At 46.4% G+C, this 25,068-nt stretch overlaps 1 protein-coding gene and 1 pseudogene across 2 annotated transcripts in view; one reads left to right on the top strand and one right to left on the bottom strand.

Annotated features, from left to right (window-relative positions):
- The window catches only part of LOC147118275 (uncharacterized), a 95,328-nt pseudogene that overhangs the window by 47,716 nt on the left and 22,544 nt on the right, over positions 1 to 25,068 (top strand). The window lies entirely within an intron of this gene.
- LOC147118276 (uncharacterized) lies at positions 1,803 to 2,795 on the bottom strand. The gene has a single exon (XM_085987008.1). The coding sequence runs from the start codon at positions 2,793 to 2,795 to the stop codon at positions 1,809 to 1,811; it is 987 nt and encodes a 328-aa protein (XP_085843134.1). The 3' UTR covers positions 1,803 to 1,808.

The following is a 25,068-nucleotide window of genomic DNA, read 5'->3' as shown; positions in this document are numbered from 1 at the left end:
TGCTGACACTCGGTGCTCACGAGGATAGAATGTCCCATTCCCCAGGCACGGACATCCAGCACCTTGATCACAGCAACAATTCACAAAACAATGGCAATATAACTTGGAGCAGAGACGGTTAAGTGGAGCTGTGATCGAGGTGCTCAAAATTATGAGGGGTTTTGATTGAGCAAACAAGGAGAAGCTGTTGTCACTGGCAGGAGGGTCGGTAATGAGAGGACAGAGATTTCAGATCATTGACAAAAGAATCTAGAGAGGAAATGAGGAGACTTTTTTACACAGCGAATTGTGATGATCTGGAATGCACTGCCTGAATGGGAGGTGGAAGCAGATTCAATAGTAACTTTCAAAAGGGAATTGGATATATACTAAAAGCAGAAATGTGCAGGGCTGTGGGGAAAGAGCAGGGCAGTGGGACTAATTGCATCGCTCTTTCAGAGAGCCAGCAGCAGCACGATGGGCCGAAAGGCTTCCTACTGTGCTCTATGATTCTATAACATCAGCTTCTCTCTGCTCACGAGTACTGAGAGAACAGGGAATAATCTTTAAATCCAGCCCAGTTAGTGGGGGCTCTTAACATTAACAAGCCCCAGTTGCCTGAATTAACATGGTTCAGTCCTGGATGTGATTAAAGGCATCGGAAACAGTGGAATCGACCCACCGCAGTCACACTGTGGACACTCTGGTGTGTCAGCGGGCGGGGTACACCAGGGAATCCCTTTCCACACACTGAGGTGGACTCTAATGATCGTGAGTCCCAGGGTTTCGGATACCAGATAATCAAGCTCACAAGAACACAAATTGTCTCTCCAGACTTTATTAAGAGCGCTGCATAACACAGATCGGGTGAAATTCCCTCAATCTGGAGAATAGAAGTACAGTGGATTCGCGCACGATCTTCTCGAGTCTGTTCCAACTGACAACGGCTTAAGTGGCCTGCTCTTATACACAAGCTTGGTTACCGCTCAGGAAATGGGATTGTTTGGACCCGTCTATTGACCGCCTCCTGAACTCCTGCTAATTCAGGGAATTTAGTCCATCTGTGACCAGACTATAACCACAAGCCCATCTGGTTATCACACCTATACGGTCTGTGAGGTTATTATTAGATTCACACCCAGACGTTGTGCCTTCACTTGTCTGGCACTTCATCCCATAACACGGGTACAGGGGCTCAGTAATGTTTCATTCATCAGAAAAAGACAAAGTACAACAACATACTGGTCAGATTAACAGAATCTCATCATAGTTACGGGGGCATAATTATAATAGTCACTGATAAATCCAGGAGGGAATTCAGGAGAAATGTCTTTACCAAGTTAGTGTTGAGAATATGGAACTCACTCCCACAAGGATTAGTTGAGGCCAATGGTATAGATGTATTTAAGGAGAAGCCAGATAAACATAGGAGGATATGTCGGAGGAGGCTCGTGTGGAGCATAAACCCCGGCATGGACCAGTTGGGCCGAATGGCCTGTTTCTGTGCTGTACATTCAATGTAATAACATGAAAAGTCCACCGGTGCGCTCGAGGCCTTCCGCGACCGATGGGTACTGGAGGGACTGGCGTGCATCATCACCACCGAAAATACAATCTTAATTTCATTTAAGTTTCCTTTAAACCTTTTTTTGTTATGTTACAGGTTTTATTGGTTGTGATGGTTGACTTTTAATAGGCAATTGCCTGTGATAAGGAGAAAAACAAAAATAACATTAACAGTCAAATCAAGGGAATCATTAGCACAACAGATTAAAAGATTAAACAATAGCACAAGAATTTATAAAACATTCATCCATTCCACATTCATGTCACCCCAGCTGTCTACAGGGCCCTGCATTACAGACGGTGTGAACTCGCTGGTGTCTCAGCAGGTCATTGGAGCTTTTAAAGCTCTTCCCACAGTCAGAACATGTAAACGGTCTCTCATCAGTGTGAACAAGCTGGTGTTTCTTCAGGTCCCCGGAGCATTTAAAACTCTTCCCACAGTCAGAACATTTAAAGTGTCTCTCATCAGTGTGAACAAGCTGGTGTGCCAGCAGGTTGGTGGACTGCAAGAATCCCTTCCCACACACAGAGCAGGTGAATGGCCTCTCCCCAGTGTGAACTTGCTGGTGTCTGGTCAGAGCCCCGGAGCTTTTAAAGCTCTTCCCACAGTCAGAACATGTAAACGGTCTCTCATCAGTGTGAACAAGCTGGTGTTCCTTCAGGTCCCCGGAGCTTTTAAAGCTCTTTTGACACATAGAACATTTAAAGGCTCTCTCATCAGTGTGAACAAGCTGGTGTCTCAGCAAGGTAGATGAATCAGTGAATCCCTTCCCACACACAGAGCAGGGAAATGGCCTCTCCCCGATGTGAACTCGCTGGTGTCTGGTCAGCTCCCTAGAGCTTTTAAAACTCTTCCCACAGTCGGAACATGTAAACGGTCTCTCATCGGTGTGAACAAGCTGGTGTTCCTTCAGATCCCTGGAGTATTTGAAGCTCTTCCCGCAGTCAGAACATTTAAATGGTTTCTCATCAGTGTGAACAAACTGGTGACTCAGCAGGTGGGATGTGCGAGTGAATCCCTTCCCACACACGGAGCAGGTGAACGGATTGTCCTTGGGGTGACTGTGCCGATGAACTTCTGGCATAGATGGGGAACTGAATCCCTTCCAACCATCCCCACCTTTACCCGGTTTCTCCCCAGTGTGATGGTGCACGTGTCTCACCAAGGCATGCAACCGGCTGAAGGCGAGTCCACACACTGAACACGTGAGCGGTTTGTCAGCGCTGCGATCGCTGCTCTCTCCTTCCATGTGCAAAGGCCGATGATATTCAGGTCCGGGTGAATCGAGCGACTCTGTCAGATCTTGACGTGATGTTTGGTTTGAGCTTCCTGTCTGTAAATGCTCCACTTCTAAAACCCTGTAAAAGGAGTGTAGAAAGGGGTAAGAGGGAGAATGTTGTCTCATGTCCCCCTTTCCCAGCCCAGGGGCAGTGAAGCTGATTTTCAGGCCCCAGCTGCTGCACAGGTTGGTTGAAAGGATCAACAGTAATGGCGGCTGCAATCCCCACAAGCCCCCGCGCTCCAGAAAGCGCTCTGGCTGCCGCACTGATTTGTGGCTGACCCCGCGCATGCACCCTATGGCCCCGCCCTCTCCTGCTCCACAGGCACCCGGCCTGCACCGCGCATGCTCAGCACACACCCTGGGCCCCTGTCAATCATCCTCCCCCGCGCCTGCGCGCTGGGCCCGAGCTCCAGGCTGCCGCGCGGGGCTTTCTTTGTAAAGTCGGTGTTGGTTAAGAGCTGCAATCAGTGAGGGAAACATAGAAACATAGAAGATAGGAGCAGGAGTAGGCCATTCGGCCCCTCGAGCCTGCTCTGCCACTCAACAAGATCATGGCTGATCATCCAAATTCAGTACCCTGTCCCTGCCTTCTCCCCATATCCCTTGATCCCTTTAGCCTTAAGAAATATATCTAACTCCTTCTTGAATATATTTAATGATTTGGCCTCAACTGCCTTCTGTGGTAGAGAATTCCACAGTTTCACCACTCTCTGGATGAAGAAATTCCTCCTCATCTCTGTCCTAAATAGCCTACCCTTTATCCTTAGACTGTGACCCCTAGTTCTGGACTCCCCGACCATCGGGAACATCCTTCCTGCATCTAGTCTGTCTAGTCCTGTTAGAATTATATAAGTTTCAATGAGATCCCCTCTCATTCTTCTAAACTCCAGCGAGTACAAGCCCAATCGACCCAATCTCTCCTCATACGTCATTCCTGCCATCCCAGGTATCAACCATTTGCCTTCTTAACCGCCTGCTGCACCTGCATGCTTACCTTCAGCGACTGGTGCACAAGGACACCCAGGTCTCGTTGCACTTCCCCTTCTCCCAACCTATTGCCGGTCAGATAATAATCTGCCTTCCTGTTTTTGCCACCAAAGTGGATAACCTCGCATTTATCCAAATTATACTGCATCTGCCATGCTTCTGCCCAACCACCCAACCTGTCCAAATCATACTGGAGTTTCTCGGCATCCTCCTCACAGCACACACGCCCACCCAGCTTTGTGTCGTCTGCAAACTTGGAGATATTACATCTAGTTCTCTCGTCTAGGTCATTTATATATATTGTGGATAGCTGGGGTCCTAGGACCGATCCCTGCGGTACACCACTAGTCACTGCCTGCCACTCGGAAAAAGACCCGTTTATTCCATGTCTTTGCTTCCTGTCTGCCAACCAGTTCTCTATCCAAGTCAATACTACAGTGTCCGTGTGTTGATAGAGACACTGAAGACAGGAGTTGGTTCATAGGTGTTTATTAAGCAAAGTCTGGAGGGGTACTAACGGATATAACACAATATACAGGCTTATATAGCCCGAGTGGCCATTACCGGCATTACAGCACATATGGGGCTCTTAAAGGCACATACACTACAATTCCTCCCCTTTTAGATAACTAGTACATCATATTTTAAGTAATTATTAATTACATGTTATGTTATAAGAAAAATAATATATACATTGCTGTAGTTAATTAATTATAAGTCAGTCTCTCTGGAGGCTTCCTGACTCGGTCCGGATAACGCCTCGGTGGTGTAGTAGTTTCTGGTGGTGTAGTAGGTTCTTTTGGCAAGGCTGATTCGGCTTGAATTCCAGTGTCAGGTTCATTGGGTTCCAGTATCACCGGATCGGAGGTAGATATGGGTATCTCTACTTCATCGTTTGGCGTATAGATTTGCGGTGTAGGTTGTCCCTTTTCGGATGACTCTATGATTTGGTCAGCATGGCGCCTTATTATGCTTTCTCCAATGTCCACGGTATACATCAGTGGTCCTAGTCGTGTGCAGATAGTTCCAGGCTGCCATTTCTCGGTACGGTAGTCCCGGGCCAAAACTTGTTGACCTATCTGGAAGGTTCTAGTTGGCCTTTCGTTCATACCTTGAAACTGCCGGTTCTCCACGTCCCCTCTGATGTTGGGCTTGACAAAATCCAGCCGGCATCTTAGGTTTCTACTGAAGAACATCATGGCGGGAGTTTGGTTGGTAACCATATGTGTTGCATTCCTGTATGCGAACAAGAAGTTATCCACCTTGTGCTGAAGTTTTATGTCTTCATTACCCATGGCCTTCTTGAAGGTCTGGACAAACCTTTCAGCCAATCCATTGGTGGCAGGATGGTATGGGGTGGACGTGTAGTGCTTAACCCCATTGTTTTTTTTAAGAACTTCCTGAATTCTTCGGACACAAATTGCGGTCCATTATCAGAACAGATCTGTTCCGGCAGCCCATTCCTGGCAAATATGGTCCTTAATACTGTGATGGTTTTTTCCGTGGTGGTGGAGGACATCTTGATTACCTCCGGCCACTTGGAGTGTGCATCAACCGCGATTAAGAACATTGAGTCCATAAATGGACCAGCAAAGTCGATGTGTACCCTTTGCCAGGGAGATGAGGGCCACTCCCATGGATGTAGAGGGGCTTGTGGTGGAGCGTTTTGGACCTTCTGGCATCCTAGGCAGCTCTTGGTCATTTCATCGATGTCTCCATCGATACCTGGCCACCATACAAATGCCCTGGCTAGGTTCTTCATTTTCACTCCACCCAGATGCCCCTCGTGAAGCTCCTTTAGCACTTTATCCTGGAGTTTGGGTGGAATCACCACTCTGGATCCACACATCAAGGTTCCTCGGCACACCGACAGCTGTTCTCTTCTTTGCGAGAATGCTGGCAACAGTGGTTCGCCATGTGCTGGCCATCCCTTCACTGTTAAATCGTAGACCCGTGAGAGAGTCGGGTCATTTCTCGTTTCACTTTCAATGGCAGAATTTGTTACTGGTAGACATTCCACTATGGTAGAGTGGAACATCTCAACTGGGTCTACTGTAGGTGCCTCTTCTACCGTTGGCAACGGTAGGCGCGATAAACCGTCAGCATTTCCATGCTGTTTTGATCCTTTGCATTCTATGTCATATTGGTGTGCCCCTAGAAAAAGGGACCACCTCTGTAGCCTTTGCGCTGTCATAATGGGAACACCCTTTTTAGGGTTGAATATGGAGGTGAGGGGTTGATGGTCAGTCAACAAGGTAAATTTTTGTCCGTGTAGGTAATGGTTGAATTTCTTCACTCCCCATACCAGGCTGAGTGCTTCCCTGTCGATTTGGGCATAGTTACGCTCAGCTGAGTTCAATGAGCGTGACGCAAAAGCTATCGGCCGTTCCGAGCCATCAGGGAATTTATGCAATAATACTGCTCCTATGCTGTAAGGGGATGCATCGCACGCCAGTCTGATTGGCAGTGATGGGTTGTAATGAGCCAAAACTTCTTTGGATGTGATTAAGTCTTTGCATTTATGGAAGGCACGTTTGCAGTCTTCGTTCCATTTCCAAATTACTCCTGTTTGTTGCAGTTCATTAAGAGGGTGTAGAAGAGTTGATAAGTTCGGTAAAAATTTATGATAGTAATTTATTAATCCCAAGAACGACCTTAATTGTGAAACATTTTCAGGTGCTGGGGCTTTTATGACTGCTTCAATTTTTTCAGGTGACTTATGCAACCCTTCCTCATTTATTATGTGGCCACAATATGATAATTGATTTTGGAAAAATTTGCACTTGGGGCTATTTGCTCGTAGGCCCCGTTCTTTCAGCCTAGTGAGCACCTGCTCCAAATTGGCAAAGTGCTTGTTGTCGTTTTCTCCTGTTACAAGGATGTTGTCTAGGTAGCATTGAGTCCCCGGAATCCCTTGCAGGACTTGCTCCATAGCTCTTTGCCAGATAGCTGGAGCTGATGCTACTCCAAAAACCAGTCGATTGTACTGGTACAGGCCTTTGTGTGTGTTTATCGTGAGATACTTTTTAGAGGCCTCCTCAACCTCCATCTGTAGATATGCCTGTGCCAAGTCAATTTTGGTGAAACGTTTCCCTCCGGATAGTGAGGCGAAAATATCTTCTATCCTCGGAAGAGGATACTGTACTGTGTGAAGGACCAGGTTTACAGTCACCTTGAAGTCTCCACAGATGCGAATTTTTCTCTGTTCTTCAGATTTATCATCATTCAATGCTTTTTTCATGACTGGAACGATGGGTGTTGCCCACTCGCTCCAATCTATTTTGGATAATACGCCTGCCTTTTCCAAATTCTCCAGCTCTGCCTCGACTGCTGGACGAATTGCATATGGCACCGGTCTTGCCTTAAAAAATTTGGGAATTGCTGCATCTTCCACTTTTATTGAGGCAGTGATGCCTTTCAAGGTTCCTAGTTTCTCTTGAAACACTTCTTTGGCGTTGGCCAAGATGTCTTTTAATCGTTCAGGTATGATGTCATCATTGTTTTTTTTCTTACTGGTCACCGTCAGTGCCTGAATGGAGTGCCAGTCTAAACGTATCTTTCTGATCCATTCACGTCCCAACAACGGTGGACCACCATCTTGTCGAATGTATAAATACAACTTTTGTATTTTTTTGCTGTTGTATACAACAGGCACCCTTATTTTTCCTTTGGGGTATACTTTCTGCCCCGTATATGTTTTTAAGATAATGGATGTGTCTTTTAGAGGTATATGCGAAAATAGCCTCTCGTAATCCCGGCGATTTATTACGGTTAGAGCTGATCCTGTATCTAGCTCCATTTTAACTGGGGACCCTGCTATCGTGAGGATAACCCACATGGTTTGGTAATCATCTTTGGCAAGTACATTATGTAATTTGAGACAGCTTAGTCTCTTGTTTTCAGAGTCGCTATCGCTCTTCTGGTCTTCGGAGCTACTGTCCATCATCATTTGTACCTTCCTGTACTTTCCTTTATTGATTTATTTTTTTCTGTCTGTGGATTTATTTTGTCCAGATCGGCATACCCGTGCAATGTGTCCAATCTTTCCGCATTGCCTGCATGCTTTGTCCTTGAACCAGCAGTCCCTCTGGTTATGGGTGGATCTGCCGCAGCGATAACATATTTCGAAACCCTGTGTCATTTCATGGGTGCCGAAGTCCTGTGTCTTTTGTTGTATCTCTGCAGCTCCTCTTGCTGCTGCTTCGTATGATACAGCCATGCTGAAAGCTTTGTCCAATGTTAAATCTTTTTCAGAAAGCAGCCTTTTTTGTGTTCCTTCACTTAAGAGACCGCAAACGAATTTGTCTCGAAGATAATCTGATAGTCCTGCCCCGAATTGGCAGTACTTTGATAGCTTTCTCAATTTGGCTAGGTAATCAGCGTTACTTTCATACTTGTGTTGATTTCTCTTGAAGAATTTGAATCGTTCCGCTATCAGCAGCGGTGTTAGGCTTAAGTGCTCCTGCAGGGTATCAACAATTTCTTTAAAATTCTTGTCCTTTGGTTTGGCTGGAGTGATTAAATTTTGTAACAGCCCGTATGCCTTTGCGCCCATTAGGTTCAGTAGTACTGAAGCTTTTCTTTCATCTTCTATTCCATTTGCAGTGCAATATACCTCTACTCTGTCCACGTATGTGGTCCAATCTTCTATTTCACCATCAAAAGCATCAATATTGCCAGACTTAGGCATTTCAGAAAAGATATGGCGCTTCCCGCGCTTTTCTTTCTTTTCTGCAGCAAAGATATGGCACTTCCCGTGCTTTCCCGCCGCTACTGCCGATAACAACGCTGTTTCCCGCGGTTTCCGTTCTTTTTTCTTTTTATTTATTTACAGTTAGAGACTCGTTCCCGCCGGACTTTTTCTCCAGGTCTGAACACTGACCTGCTTGCCGCGCCGGCCATCTCCCGAGTGCTCCCTCCCAGTCCGTTATTGCTTGCCTCCGATTTTGCCACCTGTCTCAGCTGTAGAGCCAGCCGCTGGAGCCCCAGCCTGATGCCCAGGAAGGATTAGCGCAGTACCTGCCACCAGCTTGGCCAGCTGGTGAAACCACAGCTTCTCTCACTTTCTTGAGTCTTCTGGACACCCGAGGAATCGATGTCCTTGAGGTGCTGCCGAATTGCAGGTAAGTCCGTTTCCACTTCATCACCACTGTAGTGTCCGTGTGTTGATAGAGACACTGAAGACAGGAGTTGGTTCATAGGTGTTTATTAAACAAAGTCTGGAGGGGTACTAACGGATATAACACAATATACAGGCTTATATAGCCCGAGTGGCCATTACAGCACATATGGGGCTCTTAAAGGCACATACACTACAAATACCTTGCCCCCAATCCCATGTGCCTTAACTTTACACGCTAATCTCTTATGCGGGACCTTATCGAAGGCCTTCTGAAAGTCCAAATACACCACATCCACTGGTTCTCCCTTATCTATTCTACCAGTTACATCCTCAAAAAATTCCAGTAGATTAGTCAAGCACGATTTACCTTTTGTAAATCCATGTTGACTTTGTCCAATCCTGTCACTGTTTTCCAAGTGCTCTGCTATTACATCTTTTATAATAGACTCTAGCATTTTCCCCACTACCGATGTCAGGCTTACCGGTCTGTAATTCCCCGTTTTCTCTCTACCACCTTTTTTGAATAGTGGGGTAACATTAGCTACCCTCCAATCCATGGGTACTGTTCCAGATTCCATCGAATGTTGGAAGATGACCAGCAATGCATCTACTATTTCTAGGGCCACTTCATCAAGTACCCTAGGATGTAGATTATCAGGCCCTGGGGATTTATCGGCCTTCAATCCCGTCAATTTCCCTAACACCATTTCCCTACAAATACTGATTTCTTTCAGTTCCTCCCTCTCATTAGCAGTAACATAGAAGATAGGAGCAGGAGTAGGTCATTCAGCCCCTCAAGTCTGCTCCACCATTCAATGAGATCATGGCTGATCATCCAAACTCAGTACCCTGTCCCTGCTTTCTCCCCATATCCCTTGATCCCTTTAGCCTTAAGAAATATATCTAACTCCTTCTTGATGCGCTGTCCCCAGGTGAGAGTAGCTCAGTCAGCACATAGCTGGGGCTGGAATCTGGGAGAGGGGCTGCAGGCAGTGGGCCTGGCAAAGGGACCGTCACTGATTGAATAATAAACAGGGGTAAGGGCACACTAACCTAACATCAGATATATCTACAGCTTAAGTAGACAGATTTTAAGCCAAACGATGGGACCGAAGGCTGCAATTCCTGTGCCACGCGGGAACTCCGGTACACTTCACGTGTCCTGGTGAACCGCGTGTGCAGGAAGCGCCTCCAGTGGCTGGAACTCGAGCTCAGGGTCTCTGAGCTTGGGGAGCGGCTGGAGTCACTGCCAGGCAGACGGGAGGCTGAGAGTTTCCTGGAGCGCACGTTCCAGGAGGTGATCACCCTGCAGTCACAGAGAGTTTGTGGGAATTGTAACTGGGTGGCCGCCCAGCAGGGTTTGAGGAGGCAAGGCAGTGCAGGAATCCCCCGGGAGTGCGGCGCTCTCAAACCGGTTTTCAGTGCTGAATCCCGGTGAGGGTGACGACACCTCGGGGGGAGAGTGCAGTCTAGAGCGCATCCACTGCACTGTGGGGCAAGGCCAATTTCAGTGGAGTGAGAACGGATGTGGCCCGGGTAAATTGGAATCAAAGATTGGCAGGAAAAACTGTAGAGGAACAATGGGCTGCCTTTAAAGAGGAAATAATTCGGGTACAGTCGAGGTACATTCCCACTAGGGGGAAATGTAGGGCAACTAAAGTCAGAGCTCCCTGGATGACGAAAGAGATAGAGAGTAAGATGAAGCAGAAAAAGAGCGTGTATGACAGATGTCAGGTCGAGAATACATCTGAGAATCAGGCTAAATATAGAAAGTTCAGAGGAGAAGTGAAAAAGAAAATACGAGGGGCAAAGAGAGGGTATGAGAATAGAATGGCAGCTAACATAAAAGGTAATCCAAAAGTCTTCTATAGGCATATAAATAGTAAACGGGTAGTAAGAGGAGGGGTGGGGCCGATTAGGGACCAAAAAGGAGACCTACACACGGAGGCAGAGGGTATGGCTGAGGTACTAAATCAATACTTTGCATCTGTCTTCACCAAGGAAGATGCTGCCATAGACATAGTGCAGGAGGAGGTAGAGGAGACACTGGATGAGATAAAAATTGATAAAGACAAGGTACTAGAAAGGCTGGCTGTACTTAAAGTAAATAAGTCACCAGGACCGGATGGGAAGCACCTAGTACGCTGAAGGAAGTGAAGGAAGAAATTGCGGAGGTACTGGCCATAACCTTCCAAATCCTCATTAGAAACTGGGGTGGTGCCAGAGGACTGGAGAATTGCAAATGTCACACCCTTGTTCAAAAAAGGGTGTAAGGACAAACCCAGCAACCTCGGGCCAGTCAGTTTGACCTTGGCAGTGGGGAAGCTTTTAGAAACAAAAATCAGGGACAAAACTAACAGTGCGGATTAATTAAGGAAAGCCAGCACGGATTTGTGAAAGGCAAATCGTGTTTAACCAACTTGATGGAGTTTTTTGATGAGGTAACAGAGAGGGTTGATGAGGGCAATGCAGTTGACGTGGTGTGCATGAGTTTCCAAAAGGCGTTCGACAAAGTGCCACATAATAGGCTTACCAGCAAAGTTGAAGCCCATGGAGTAAAAGGGACAGTGGCTGCATGGATAGGGAATTGGCTAAGTGACAGGAAACAGTGAGTAGTGGTGAACAGTTGTTTTTTGGGCTGGAGGAAGGTACACAGTTGTGTTCCCCAGGGGTCGGTTCTAGGACCACTGCTTTTCTTGATCTATATTAAAGACTTCGATGTGGGTATACAGGGCACAATTTCAAATTTGCAGATGACACAGAACTTGGAAGTATTGTGAACAGTGAGGAAGATAGTGATAGACTTCAAGTGGACATAGACAGGCTGGTGGAATGGGCAGACACGTGACAGATTAAATTTAATGCAGAAAAATGTGAAGTGATACATTTTGGTAGAAAGAATGAGGAGAGGACATATAAACTAAAGGGTACAATCCTAAAGTGGGTGCATGAACAGAGAGACCTGGGGGTATTTGTGCACAAATCGTTGAAGGTGGCAGGGCAGGTTGAGAAAGCAGTTAAAAAAGCTTATGGGAACCTGGGCTTCATGAATAGAGGTATAGAGTACAAAAGTGTTGAAATTATGAAGCTGTATAAAACACTAGTTCAGCCTCAACTGGAGTATTGTGTCCAATCCTTGGCATCGCACATTAGGAAGGATGTGAAGGCCTTAGAGAGGGTGCAGAAAAGATTTAGGAGAATGATTCCAGGGATGAGGGACTTCAGTTACATGGATAGACTGGAGAAGCTGGGGTTGTTCTCCTTGGAGCAGAGAAGATTGAGAGGAGATTTGATAGAGGTGTTCAAAATCAAGAGGGGTCTGGACAGAGTAGATAGAGAGAAACTCTTCCAATTGGCAGAGGGGTCAAGAACCAGAGGACACAGATTTAAGGTGATTGACAGAAGAATCAAAGGCGACATGAGGAAAAACTTTTTGACGCAGCGAGTGGTTAGGATCTGGAATGCACTGCCTGAAAGGGTGGTGGAGGCAGATTCAATCACCGCTTTCAAAAGGGAATTGGATAAGTACCTGAAAGAGAAATATTGCAGGACTTCAGATTCCTGGGGCAGGAGGGACCAGTTCTGGGGCAGGAGGGACCTGTCCAAGGTGGACGGGTTACACCTCAACAGAGCTGGGACCAATGTCCTCATGGGACGGTTAACTAGTGCTGTGGGGGAGGGTTTAAATTAATTTGACAGGGGGATGGGCACCAGGATGAAACATTAGAGAGGAGAAACAAGGTGAAGAGAGGACTGGGAGAGACAAGTAGCACTAGAGGGACAGAATTGCTGGTCATCTTCCAGAACTCGATAGACTCTGGAACAGTACCCATGGATTGGAGGGTAGCTAATGTTACCCCACTATTCAAAAAAGGTGGTAGAGAGAAAACGGGGAATTACAGACCGGTAAGCCTGACATCAGTCGTGGGGAAAATGCTAGAGTCCATTCTAAAAGATGTAATAGCAGAGCACTTGGAAAACAGTGACAGGATCGGACAAAGTCAACATGGATTTACAAAAGGTAAATCGTGCTTGACTAATCTACTGGAATTTTTTGAAGATGTAACTGGTAAAATAGATAAGGGAGAACCAGTTTTTGTGATGTATTTGGACTTTCAGAAGGCTTTCGATAAGGTCCCGCATAAGAGAACAGCGTGTAAAGTTAAGGCACATGGGATTGGGGGCAAGGTACTGACTTGGATAAACAACTAGTTGGCAGACAGGAAGCAAAGAGTTGGAATAAACGGCTCTTTTTCCGAATGGCAGGCAGTGACTCGTGGGGTACCACAGGGATTGGTCCTAGGACCCCAGCTATTCACAATATATATAAATAATCTAGACGAGGGAACTAGATGTAATATCTCCAAGTTTGCAGATGACACAAAGCTGGGTGGGCGTGTGTGCTGTGAGGAGGATGCCGAGAAACTCCAATATGATTTGGACAGGTTGGGTGATTGGGCAGAAGCATCGCAGATGCAGTATAATGTGGATAAATGCGAGGTTATCCACTTTGGTGGCAAAAACAGGAAGGCAGATTATCAGACCGGCAATAGATTGGGAGAAGAGGAAGTGCAACGAGACCTGGGTGTCCTGGTGCACCAGTCGCTGAAGGTAAGCATTCAGGTGCAGCAAGTGGTTAAGAAGGCAAATGGTATGTTGGCCTTCATAGCGAGAGGGTTTGACTACAAGAACAAGGATGTCTTGCTGCAGTTGTACAGGGCCTTGGTGAGACCCCACCTTGAGTATTGTGTGCAGTTTTGGTCGCCTTATCTGAGGAAGGATGTTCTTGCCATGGAGGGAGTTCAGCGAAGATTCACCAGGCTGATACCTGGGATGGCAGGAATGACGTATGAGGAGAGATTGGGTCGATTGGGCTTATACTCTCTGGAGTTTAGAAGAATGAGAGGGGATCTCATTGAAACTTATAAAATTCTAACAGGACTGGACAGACTGGATGTTCCTGATGGCCGGGGAGTCCAGAACCAGGGGTCACAGACTAAGGAAAAGGAGTAAGCCATTTGGACAGGGATGAGGAGGAATTTCTCCACCCAGAGAGTGATGAGCCTGTAGAATTCTCTACCACAGAAGGCAGTGGAGGCCAATTCATTAAATATGTTCAAGAAGGAGTTAGATATATTTCTTAAGGCTAAAGGGATCAAGGGATATGGGGAGAAGGCAGGGACAGGGTACTGAATTTGGATGATCAGCCATGATCTCATTGAATGGCGGAGCAGGCTCGAGGGGCCGAATGGCCTACTCCTGCTCCTATCTTCTATGTTTCTGTGAACCCCAGGACCAGGCCCCTGTGGGGAATAGGTATGCAGATCTAGGCGCAAAACTAGCTGCGGAAGAAATGCAACCAGAGGACGCGTTCAAAAATGAAATAAATATGGTCATGATAGTCAGTGGGTTACAGGAAGTGAATATAATGGAGCTACAAGAAAATACTAGTAAAGAGCAAAAGGAGAAATGGAGCCAAGCTGGCGCGCAATTACAAGATGGAATTTGGAAATGGGGCCCACGTAACCAGGTGGTGGCACCGGAATGTTGTAGACAACAACTGATGGCGCTATACCATGGTTGAAATAAAGAATAGATTTGCCTTTCTAATCTAGGCTTTATTAACTTAAAAATCCAGTATCACATCTTTCAACACCCAGTCCCAACTAAAGGCTGGAAAGAACTGAATTTAAGATGGCCACCACAAATCACATGACATCAACTACCAATGAGATTACAGCATATATCCCAAGGCAGGAAACAAACAACCAATCACAATACTTCTTACTAAACATAAAGAATAATCACCACATTCACCCCTCCTTTTAAAATATACTCCAACCTAAATAACCTTTACAATTTATAATTAATTATTTACAACTAAAACTATGCACAGACAAAATAAAACTATTCAACATGACACAATACTAAGTGAGCAACAACAAATAGTAACATTGCACATAAGTATTAAGTATCTCTCAACTAAAACAATATATAATATTTCAACAATTTTAAAACATTACTATCAATTTAAAAGTCCATTTTCAATCGGTCGACCGGATATCTTGTTCATGTCAACCTTCTTAACCTTGGTGAAATTCCTTGCCCTCCCACACCAGGAGACACAGAAGTATCTTCTGCAGGAAGGCTATCCATATCCCGATTTTCAACGGTTTCCGGATTAGAAATCCCATCGGGAGGTAAACTGGGACGGTCATGAACATCCATCGAGGGCTGACTAATAGAAGTATAATTATCTGCAGTCGGATTGGAAATATTCGTAGTATCTGTAACAGCATCCACATTATCTGAATCATGACTATTGTTAATATCCTCAGAAGAGGGCTGGCCACCACAAGGAGCCAAGTCTTTAATTGAAACGGTACTTTCTTTCCCATCTTGGAATCGAATATGAGCATATTGGGAATTTGCCTCCAACAGCTCCACCTCCTCCACTAAAGGATCATATTTTGACAATCTAACATGGCGTCGAAGCAGCACAGGTCCCTGCATAGTAAGCCATGAAGGTACCGAATATCCCGTAGTAGATCTCCGTGGATAGTTAAAGAGCCTTTCATGGGGGGTCACATTAGTAGCCGTTGAAAGCAATGATCTAATGGAATGCAGGGCATCAGGCAGTACCATTTCCCACTGTGTATTCTTAAGGTTCCGGGATGTCAAAGCCAACATAACTGCCTTCCAGATCACCCCATTGTATCGTTCGCACTGTCCATTACCCTGGGGATTATACGGGGTAGTTCTGCTAGTAGAAATTCCCCGACTCTGAAGGTATTCCTTCAACTGGGAAGACATAAAAGAACTTCCCTGATCCGAATGGATATACGCAGGCATCCCAAAGATGACAAAAAGTTGAGTCAGACATTTGATAACTGTAGCAGCTGATACATCTGCGCAAGGAAAAGCAAAAGGGAACCTTGAAAACTCATCCACAACAGTAAATATATATCGGTTTTGAGTAGTTGAAGGAAGAGGCCCCTTGAAATCGACGCTCAAACATTCAAAAGGAGAAGTAGCCTTTATAAGATGAGCTCGTTGAGGCTTAAAGAAATTCGGTTTACACCGAGCACAGATAGAACATGATGAAGTCATCCGCTTGACGTCTTCAACTGAAAAGGGCAAATTCTTACTGCGTACGAAGTGTATCATCCTCGTAACCCCAGGATGGCATAAGGCATTGTGAAGATTAATAAGCGTATCTCCGTGAATCACAGAACAATAAGCCCTCGACAGCGCATCAGCAGCAACATTATCCTTCCCCGGACGATAAACTATATCAAAATGGTAACATGCCAACTCAATCCTCCACCTCATTATTTTATCATTCTTAATCTTTCCAAAATGTTTGACATCAAACATAAAGGACACAGACTTTTGATCAGTTACCAATGTAAAATGTCGCCCCGATAAATAATGTCTCCATTTACGCAGTGCTTCTACTATTGCATACGCCTCTTTCTCTATTGAAGAATGCCTTTTTTCACTATTGTTCAAGGTACGTGAGAAAAAGGCCACAGGTCTTCCATTTTGGTTCAGAGTAGCCCCAATTGCAAAGTCAGAAGCGTCCATCTCAATCACAAAAGGAACCTGCTCATCAATAGAATGCACAACTGCTCCAAGAATATCCTTTTTTAAATTATCAAAACACGTCCTGGCCTCCCATGATAGAGGATATGTCGTAACCCGAATAAGAGGCCGGATCTTCTGTGAAAAATTTGCAATCCAATTAGAATAGTAAGAAAACAGTCCAACAACTCATTGCAAAGCCTTAGAATTAGTAGGACAAGGTAAATCAATCAATGGTCGCAGACGTTCTGGGTCTGGTTTAATCTTGTTTCCCGAGATAATGTACCCCAGTAGATTTACCTCAGTGGTCGAAAAGGTACACTTCTCTTTATTGAAAGTTAAACCAACTTTTTCCGCAGCTTGAAGGAATCTTTCTAAATTAGAATCATGCTCCACCCTTGATTTGCCACACACCGTGATGTCATCTAAATATGAAAAGGTGTCAGAGAGAGAGTTATCACTTATAAAAGCATCCATTGCCCGTTGAAAACAAGCAACACCATTAGTAACACCAAATGGTATTCGGCAAAACCGATACAGCTTTCCACCAGCCTCAAAGGCCGTATATGGTTGATCCTTCTTAACAATAGGAATCTGATGATAAGCACTCTTTAGGTCAATAGTGCTAAAAACCTTATACTGAGATACTTTATTGATAAGCTCATCAATCTTAGGCAAAGGGTACGTATCTAATTGAGTATACCTATTAATAGTTTGGGAATAGTCTATCACCATTCGTTTCTTATGTCTCTCGTTAGTCGTGACAACTACCTGTGCCCGCCAAGGCGAACAACTAGGTTCAATGATTCCTTCCAATAAGAGACGTTGAACTTCAGAATTAATAAATTCTCTATCCTGACTGCTATACCTTCTTGACTTGGTAGCAATTGGCTTACAATCCGGCATCAAATTGGAAAAAAGTGATAATGGAGAAATGGATAAAGAGGTTAATCCACAAATAGATAAAGGTGGCTTAGTCCCTCCAAATGAAAGACTGACACTCTCGTGTAACTGAAGCACATCACGACCAATCAAAATATCCGCACAGAGATTAGGCAAAACAGATAGGCGTATATCAGTATACGTATTACCTAGAAGAATCAATTTCACAAGGCAACAACCAGCTACTTGTGAAGTGAGAGTCGTCTGAGCCATACACACCTGATAGGAAACAGGTGAAATTTTCAAATGCTTCTCCTTTGCAAACTGAAGACTTATAAAACTCTCAGTACTGCCCGTATTTATAAGGGCCTTCACTTCCAACCCATTAACTTGGGCCGTAACTATAGCTTTGTTTAGGCCATGAGCAAATGCAGCAGAAATTGATGCAATAAATGCCCTATCTAAAGGCTGAATAGTCACAGAGGAGGTAATTGAACCTGATTTACACACACGTGCGTAATGACCTCTCTTGCCGCATTTACTACACACAGCCTCCCGAGCAGGACACTTCAGACAAGGGTGCCGGACGTTCCCACAAAAATAACACTTCTGAATCCTAGAGGCAACAGCCGCTGAAGTAGAAACTGTTTCAGAATCTAGTAAACTACTCCTATTAAGTCCACATAATTCCTTTTCATCCGGAACTGCCGAAACCAGTCACAGGCCGATTAAAAAGAGCATAAGAATCCGAACTTCTCTGAGCCACATCCAATGTAGAAGCTTGCTCAAAATCACTCTTAAGATCCAAAGTCTTATTTTCTAACAACCGCTGATGAATTGATCTAGACAGTAATCCATTAATAAAAGCATCCCGTACCGATTCTTCCTTATATTCTTCAGCCGTCACGGCCTTATAATTACAGTTAACACTAAGGCACCGAAGTGCTTGTAAATAAGTATCCAAAGATTCTCCCACCTGCTGCCGACGGGCAGATAGAAGGTGACATGCAAATACCTCATTCTTTGGTTTAACAAAAATCTTTTCCAATGTAGAAATAGCCACTTTGTAAGTTTTACAGTCCAAAATATACTTATACACATCCGGAGCAATGTAGTTGATCAGCATATTCAGCTTATTTAGAGACTCTTGATCCAACACGCCCAAAAAGTTTTAAAATGTACAATACCAATGTTTCCATTTATCATCCACTCCTGCAGAATTAGGGTCAGCATTGAATCGTTCTGGTTGAAGATATCGCTCCATTCTGACATAAAGTTAATAAATTGAAGTAAAGAATAGATTTGCCTTTCTAATCTAGGCTTTATTAACTTAAAAATCCGGTAGCACATCTTCAACACCCAGTCCCAACCAAAGGCTGGAAAGAACTGAATTTAAGATGGCCACCACAAATCACATGACATCAACTACCAATGAGATTACAGCATATATCCCAAGGCAGGAAACAAACAACCAATCACAATACTTCTTACTAAACATAAAGAATAATCACCACAATGGTGTAACACATACTGGCAGAAGTAACATGTTGCACCTACTGACACAGTACTGGTGGTGGCCAAAGATAGGTCGGGAAGTAGCGAAATATTGCCACCGCTGTATAATACGCGCAAGAATAATGTAGGACAGAGATGTAGAGTTAGAGTAGCAAACCAACCCAGGCCCCAAGGACCCTGGGAAAACTTACAAATTGACTTTACCGGCCCCTTAGCACAAGACCGGGGAAGAAATATTGCCTGGTAATAATTGACCAATTTACCAGGTGGGTGGAAGCCTTTGCCACCCGAGACTGCTCTGCAAAAACAATTGCACTAATATTGGCTACCGAGGTTATACCCCGTTGGGGAGTGCCTCTGCAAATTGACTCAGACAACGGCACTCATTTCACCGGCAAAATAATGAAAGAAATCTGTAAGCTGCTACATGTGACACAAAAACATCACATACCATATCACCCCCAGAGCTCGGGGATGGTAGAAAGAATGAATAGGACACTGAAAAACATGCCGACAAAAGCCATCCAAGAAACAGGGAAGGGATGGTCGGAATTATTACCCAGCATACTAATGAGGCTGCGAGCCACCCTAGGACAAACGACCGGACTGACCCCCTATGAATTAATTACAGGACGAGCTATGAGACTACCAGAGGATTTGGCTGGAGGGGTGGGAGAACCAGGACCAGTACAAGATAGATTAAGGCGATACTTAGTACAACTAAATCAGGAGGTACAAGCACCAGATAAAGAAGTGAGGAAACAACAACAGATGAAAGATCTAGAAAGGCAGAATGCTGGACTTAAACCAGACGAGTTGCCCAGAATAGATCAACAAGTAATGACGCAAGTTAACGGAAGAAAGAGAATGGGGCCCATTGGATGGGGCCATGTACTGTATTAATGACAAGTGATACATGTGTTTGTCTACAAGAACTGACGGGTATGTGATGGAAGCAATGGACCCAGGTGAAACCATTTAACACTAAAGACCCCCATTCTACCCTCTCCTCTAGGGGAAAGAGCTCGGAAGACGACCAGACCTCTGTTTAAATTACAGATAAACATGGATCCAGTTGACCCTTTATATCAGAGGGTCCGTCTCAGGGAGAAGAAGCTCTCCCGGTTTACCCTTACACCTGAGAACTCATTTTTAATGTGGAAGCAAGTCATCCTCGGTTCCGAGGGACTGCCTAAGAAGAAAGAAGAAGATATAATTGGAGTAAGACTTCTTTACTCCTGTACTCAAATCCTCTTGTAATGAAGGCCAGCATACCATTTGCCTTCTTAACTGCCTTTCACGACCACCGGACGTCCCAAAGCGCTTTACAGCCAATGAAGTACTTTTGAAGTGTAGTCACTGTTGTAATGTGGGAAACGCGGCAGCCAATTTGCGCACAGCAAGCTCCCACAAACAGCAATGTGATAATGACCAGATAATGTTTTTTCGTCATGTTGATTGAGGGATAAATATTGGGCTCAAAACACCGGGGATAACTTCTTCAACATAGCACCACGGGATCTTTTACATCCACCTGAGGGGGCAGACGGGGGCCTCGGTTTAACGTCTCATCCGTAGGATGGCACCTCCGACACTGCAGCGCTCCTTCATTACTGCCCCTCCGACAATGCGGCACTCCCACAGCATTGCTTCCCCCGACAGTGCGGCGCTCCCGCAGTACTGCCCCTCCGATGGAGCAGCACTCCATGAGCACTGCCCCTCCGATGGAGCAGCGCTCCCTCAGTACTGCCCCTCCGACAGTGCAGCGCTCCCTCAGCAACGCCCCTCCGACAGTGTGGCGCTCCCTCAGCACCACCCCTCCGACAGTGCGGTGCTCCCTCAGTACTGCCCCTCCGACAGTGCAGCGCTCCCACAGTACTGCCCCTCCGACAGTGCAGCACTCCCTCAGCACTGCCCCTCCGACAGTGCGGCGCTCCCTCAGCACCGCACTGGAGTGTCAGCCTCGCTTTATATGCTCCAGTCCCTGGAACGGGATTTGAACCCACAACCTTCTGACTCTGATATCCACTGAGCCACAGCTGACTCCAGTCTTTTACACAGTTTCATCATAACTTCCTTGCTTATTGCACTCTACGCCTCTCCTAAAGCAGGGGAGTTATGATGAATTTCAAGATGGCGGCCGTGACGGTCCGGTGCTGAGATCGCTCTCCCTGTTTCGGGTGGCCAGCTCTCGTCGCTCGCTCCCGCAACCGGAGCGAGGTGCTCGGCGAGTCGGGCAGAGGCAGCGCAGCGCGGTTAGCAACAGCAGCAGCCAAGCCAACCCGCTGGAGCACATCGGCCGGCAGCTCCTCAGTGGGAAGGAATTCCGACTGGGAGGAGGGGAGCCGAGCATGGTGGCCATAGGCCGACCCGGGAGAGGGAGAAGTAGGGCCCGGGCCGTGGAGCGTGGAGCCGGCGACGGTGAAGAGGAGGCCGCATTGGAGCATTCACATCCCGACGATGTGTTCGGCGAGTCGGGCAGAGGAGCGCAGCGCAACGAGCAGCAGCAGCAGACTCAACGACAAGCTGCAGCACGTCGGCCGGCAGCTCCATTTCGGGTAACTCGCAGTCCGGATGGGAGGAGGGGAGTTGGGCATGGTGGCCAGAGCGGGAGAAGCAAGCCACCACACGTGGAGCCGGCAACGGTGAGGAGGAGGCCGCGGTGAAGAGGAGGACGGAGCGGCTGAGGGACATCGTGCTCCCACTGCCACGGGAAGCCATTGTATTGATTCTGAACGCGGCGCTCTATGTATAGCTAACGCGTCCCTACGGGGAACAAGCATTCCATTGTACTTGTTACATATGGCAAATAAATCTCATCTGAATCTGAATCTAATCTGAATCTGAATTGTTAAACAGTTTTTTTTGCAGAGTGACCAAGGCTGTGTGCAGGAAACAATTGTGCATTTGAAAGCAGCTTGTATTGTGAAGCTTGTGCCCCTTTGTCAGGCCCGCTGCCTGCGGCCCCTCTCCCAGATTCCAGCCCCAGCTCTGTGCTGACTGAGCTGCTCTCACCTGTGTGTTGTTTTCTTTTTGGGTTCAATAAAGACTCATTTATTGAAAGAGAAAGTTGTTTTAATCTAAAGTCTATTCAACTCTTTTTAACAGCCTTTTTACAGAACACTCTATACTGTGATGCAGCTAGAATCAAAGTGAAAGTAAAACTCTCTGCCTTGCTTCTCTCGGTCACATGACCTCTGCTGGTCAGGCATAAGTAATCAATACCTGCAATCATGCTATTAAGACATCATAATCGAACAGGCAAATAACATCACTATTTGCTGATATCATTACAACCTGGGGACAGCGCGTCACAATCGGCCCCAGCGCAACCGAGCTGGAGAGGAGGCCCCGCCCCCTTGCCGCGCCACCATTGGTTGGAGGACCAGGCCGCCCAGTTCAGTCCTCCCGCCTCAGCCCTCGTCCTATTGGTCAGAGCTCCCATCAGTCACAGGCCCGGGTCGGGCCTCCATCCACCTGATTGGGCCGCTTCCTGTGATGACGTCACAATCGGGCCCCAGCCTCAGCGCCGGGCAGGAAGGTCCCGCCCCCTAGCCGCGCCGCCATTGGTTGGAGCACCAGGCCGCCCAGTTCAGGCCTCCCACCTCAGCCCTTTTCCTATTGGTCAGCGCTCCCGTCAGTCAGAATCACATTGCTCCGGGTCACTCCGCCGCCCCGCGCGGTCAAACCGCTCCGTTCGGCGTCCACGGATGTCCCGCCCGCCCGACTCTCAGGTTCGATTTTTCTCGTATTTTAGTTTATAATCTCGCTCTCCGCTCCCCCCCCTCACCTCGATTTAAATCGATTCCACAACACTTTACTTTACCCCGGCCGCTGATTCCGCCTCTTCCCCGGGCCCGGCCTTGTGCGCCCCGGAGGCCCCGCGCAGGCGCACTGGCTGCCTCGTGGCGTGGAGAGGGGCCGAATGAGCATGCGCGGCCCCGCCTCTCCACATTTAAAGAGATACCACCACCCCCACATTTAAAGGGACACCCACCCCCTCCACATTTAAAGGGACACCCACCCCCTCCACATTTAAAGGGACTCACTCCCCCTCTCTCATATGTTCTTCAGATTAAACAAAGAAGAAACATAGAAGATAGGAGCAGGAGTCGGCCATTCGGCCTCTCGAGCCTGCACCGCCATTCAATGAGATCATGGCTGATCATCCAAATTCAGTACCCTGTTCCTGCCTTCTCTCCATATCCCTTGATCCCTTTAGCCTTAAGAAATATATCCAACTCCTTCTTGAATATATTTAATGAATTGGCCTACTGCCTATGGCCTCTGTCCTAAATGGCTTACCCCTGATCCTTAGACTTAGAGATGAGGAGGAATTTCTTCACCCAGAGAGTGGTGAACCTATGGAATTCTCTACCACACAAGGCAGTTGAGGCCAATTCATTAAATGTATTCAAGAAGGAGTTAGATATATTTCTTAAGGCTAAAAGGATCAAGGGATATAGGGAGAGGACAGGGACAGGGTACTGAATTTGGATGATCAGCCATGATCTCATTGAATGGCGGAGCAGGATCGAGGGGCCGAATGGCCTACTCCTGCTCCTATCTTCAATGTTTCTATGCGACCCCTGGTTCTGGAATCCATGACCATCGGGAACATGCTTCCTGCATCTAGTCTGTGTAGTCCTGTTAGAATTTTATACATTTCAATGAGATCCCCTCTCATTCTTCTAAACTCCAGCAAGTATAAGCCCAGTCGACCCAATCTCTCCTCATATGTCATTCCTGCCATCCCAGGTATCAGTCTGGTGAATCTTCGCCGCACTCCCTCCATGACATAGAAACATAGAAGATAGGAGCAGGAGTAGGCCATTCGGCCCCTCGAGCCTGCTCCGCCATTCAATGAGATCATGGCTGATCATCCAAACTCAGTACCCTCTCCATATCCCTTGATCCCCCTAGCCTTAAGAAATATATCCAACTCCTTCTTGAATATATTTAATGAATTGGCCTCTACTGCCTTCTTTGGTAGAGAATTCCACAGCTTCACCACTCTCTGGGTGAAGAAATTCCTCCTCATTTCTGTCCTAAATGGCTTACCCCTTATCCTTAGACTGTGACCCCTGGTTCTGGACTCCCCTGCCATCGGGAACATCCTTCCTGCATCTAGTCTGTCTAGTCCTGTTAGAATTCTATAAGTTTCGATGAGATCCCCTCTCATTCTTCTAAACTCCAGCGAGTACAAGCCCAATCGACCCAATATCTCCTCATACATCATTCCTGCCATCCCAGGTATCAGCCTGGTGAATCTTCGCTGCACTCCTTTCATGGCAAGAACATCCTTCCTCAGATAAGGCGACCAAAACTGCACACAATACTCCAGATGTGGTCTCACCAAGGCCCTGTAGAACTGCAGCAAGACATCCTTGTTCCTGTACTCAAACCCTCTCGCTACGAAGGCCAACATACCATTTGGCTTCTTAATCGCCTGCTGCACCTGCATGCTTACTTTCAGCGACTGGTGCACAAGGGTGCCCAGGTCTCATTGCACTTCCCCTTCTCCCAATCTATTGCCATTCAGATAATAATTTGCCTTCCTGTTTTTGACACCAAAGTGGATAACCTCGCATTTATCCACGTTATATTGCATCTGCCATGCTTCTGCCCAATCACCCAACCTGTCCAAATCATACTGGAGTTTCTCGGTATCCTCCTCACAGCACACACGCCCACCCAGCTTTGTGTCGTCTGCAAACTTGGAGATATTACATCTAGTTCCCTCGTCCAGATCATTAATATATATTGTGAATAGCTGGGGTCCAAGGACCGATCCCTGTGGTACCCCACTAGTCACTGCCTGCCACTCGGAAAAAGACCCGTTTATTCCAACTCTTTGCTTTCTGTCTGCCAACCAGTTCTCTATCCAAGTAAATTCCTTGCCCCCAATCCCATGTACCTTAATTTTACACGCTAATCTCTTATGCGGGACCTTATCGAAAGCCTTTTGAAAATCCAAATACACCACATCCACTGGTTCTCCCTTATCTATTTTACCAGTTACATCCTCAAAAAATTCCAGTAGATTAGTCAAGCACGATTTAACTTTTGTAAATCCATGTTGACTTTGTCCGACCCGGTCACTTTTTTCCAACTGTTCTGCTATTACATCCTTTATAATGGACTCTAGCA

This window comes from Somniosus microcephalus, chromosome 4, assembly GCF_052327205.1.
Source record: "Somniosus microcephalus isolate GS21.2 chromosome 4, FLI_Smic_1.0, whole genome shotgun sequence".
NCBI classification, from domain to species: Eukaryota; Metazoa; Chordata; class Chondrichthyes; order Squaliformes; family Somniosidae; genus Somniosus; species Somniosus microcephalus.
The sequence above is the reverse complement of the archived record's forward strand: the minus strand, read 5'-3'. Positions and strand labels throughout refer to the sequence as shown.

Excerpts from the sequence above, each read along its gene's own strand:
- LOC147118276 (XM_085987008.1), bottom strand. The coding sequence starts at position 2,795 with ATGGAAGGAGAGAGCAGCGATCGCAGCGCTGACAAACCGCTCACGTGT.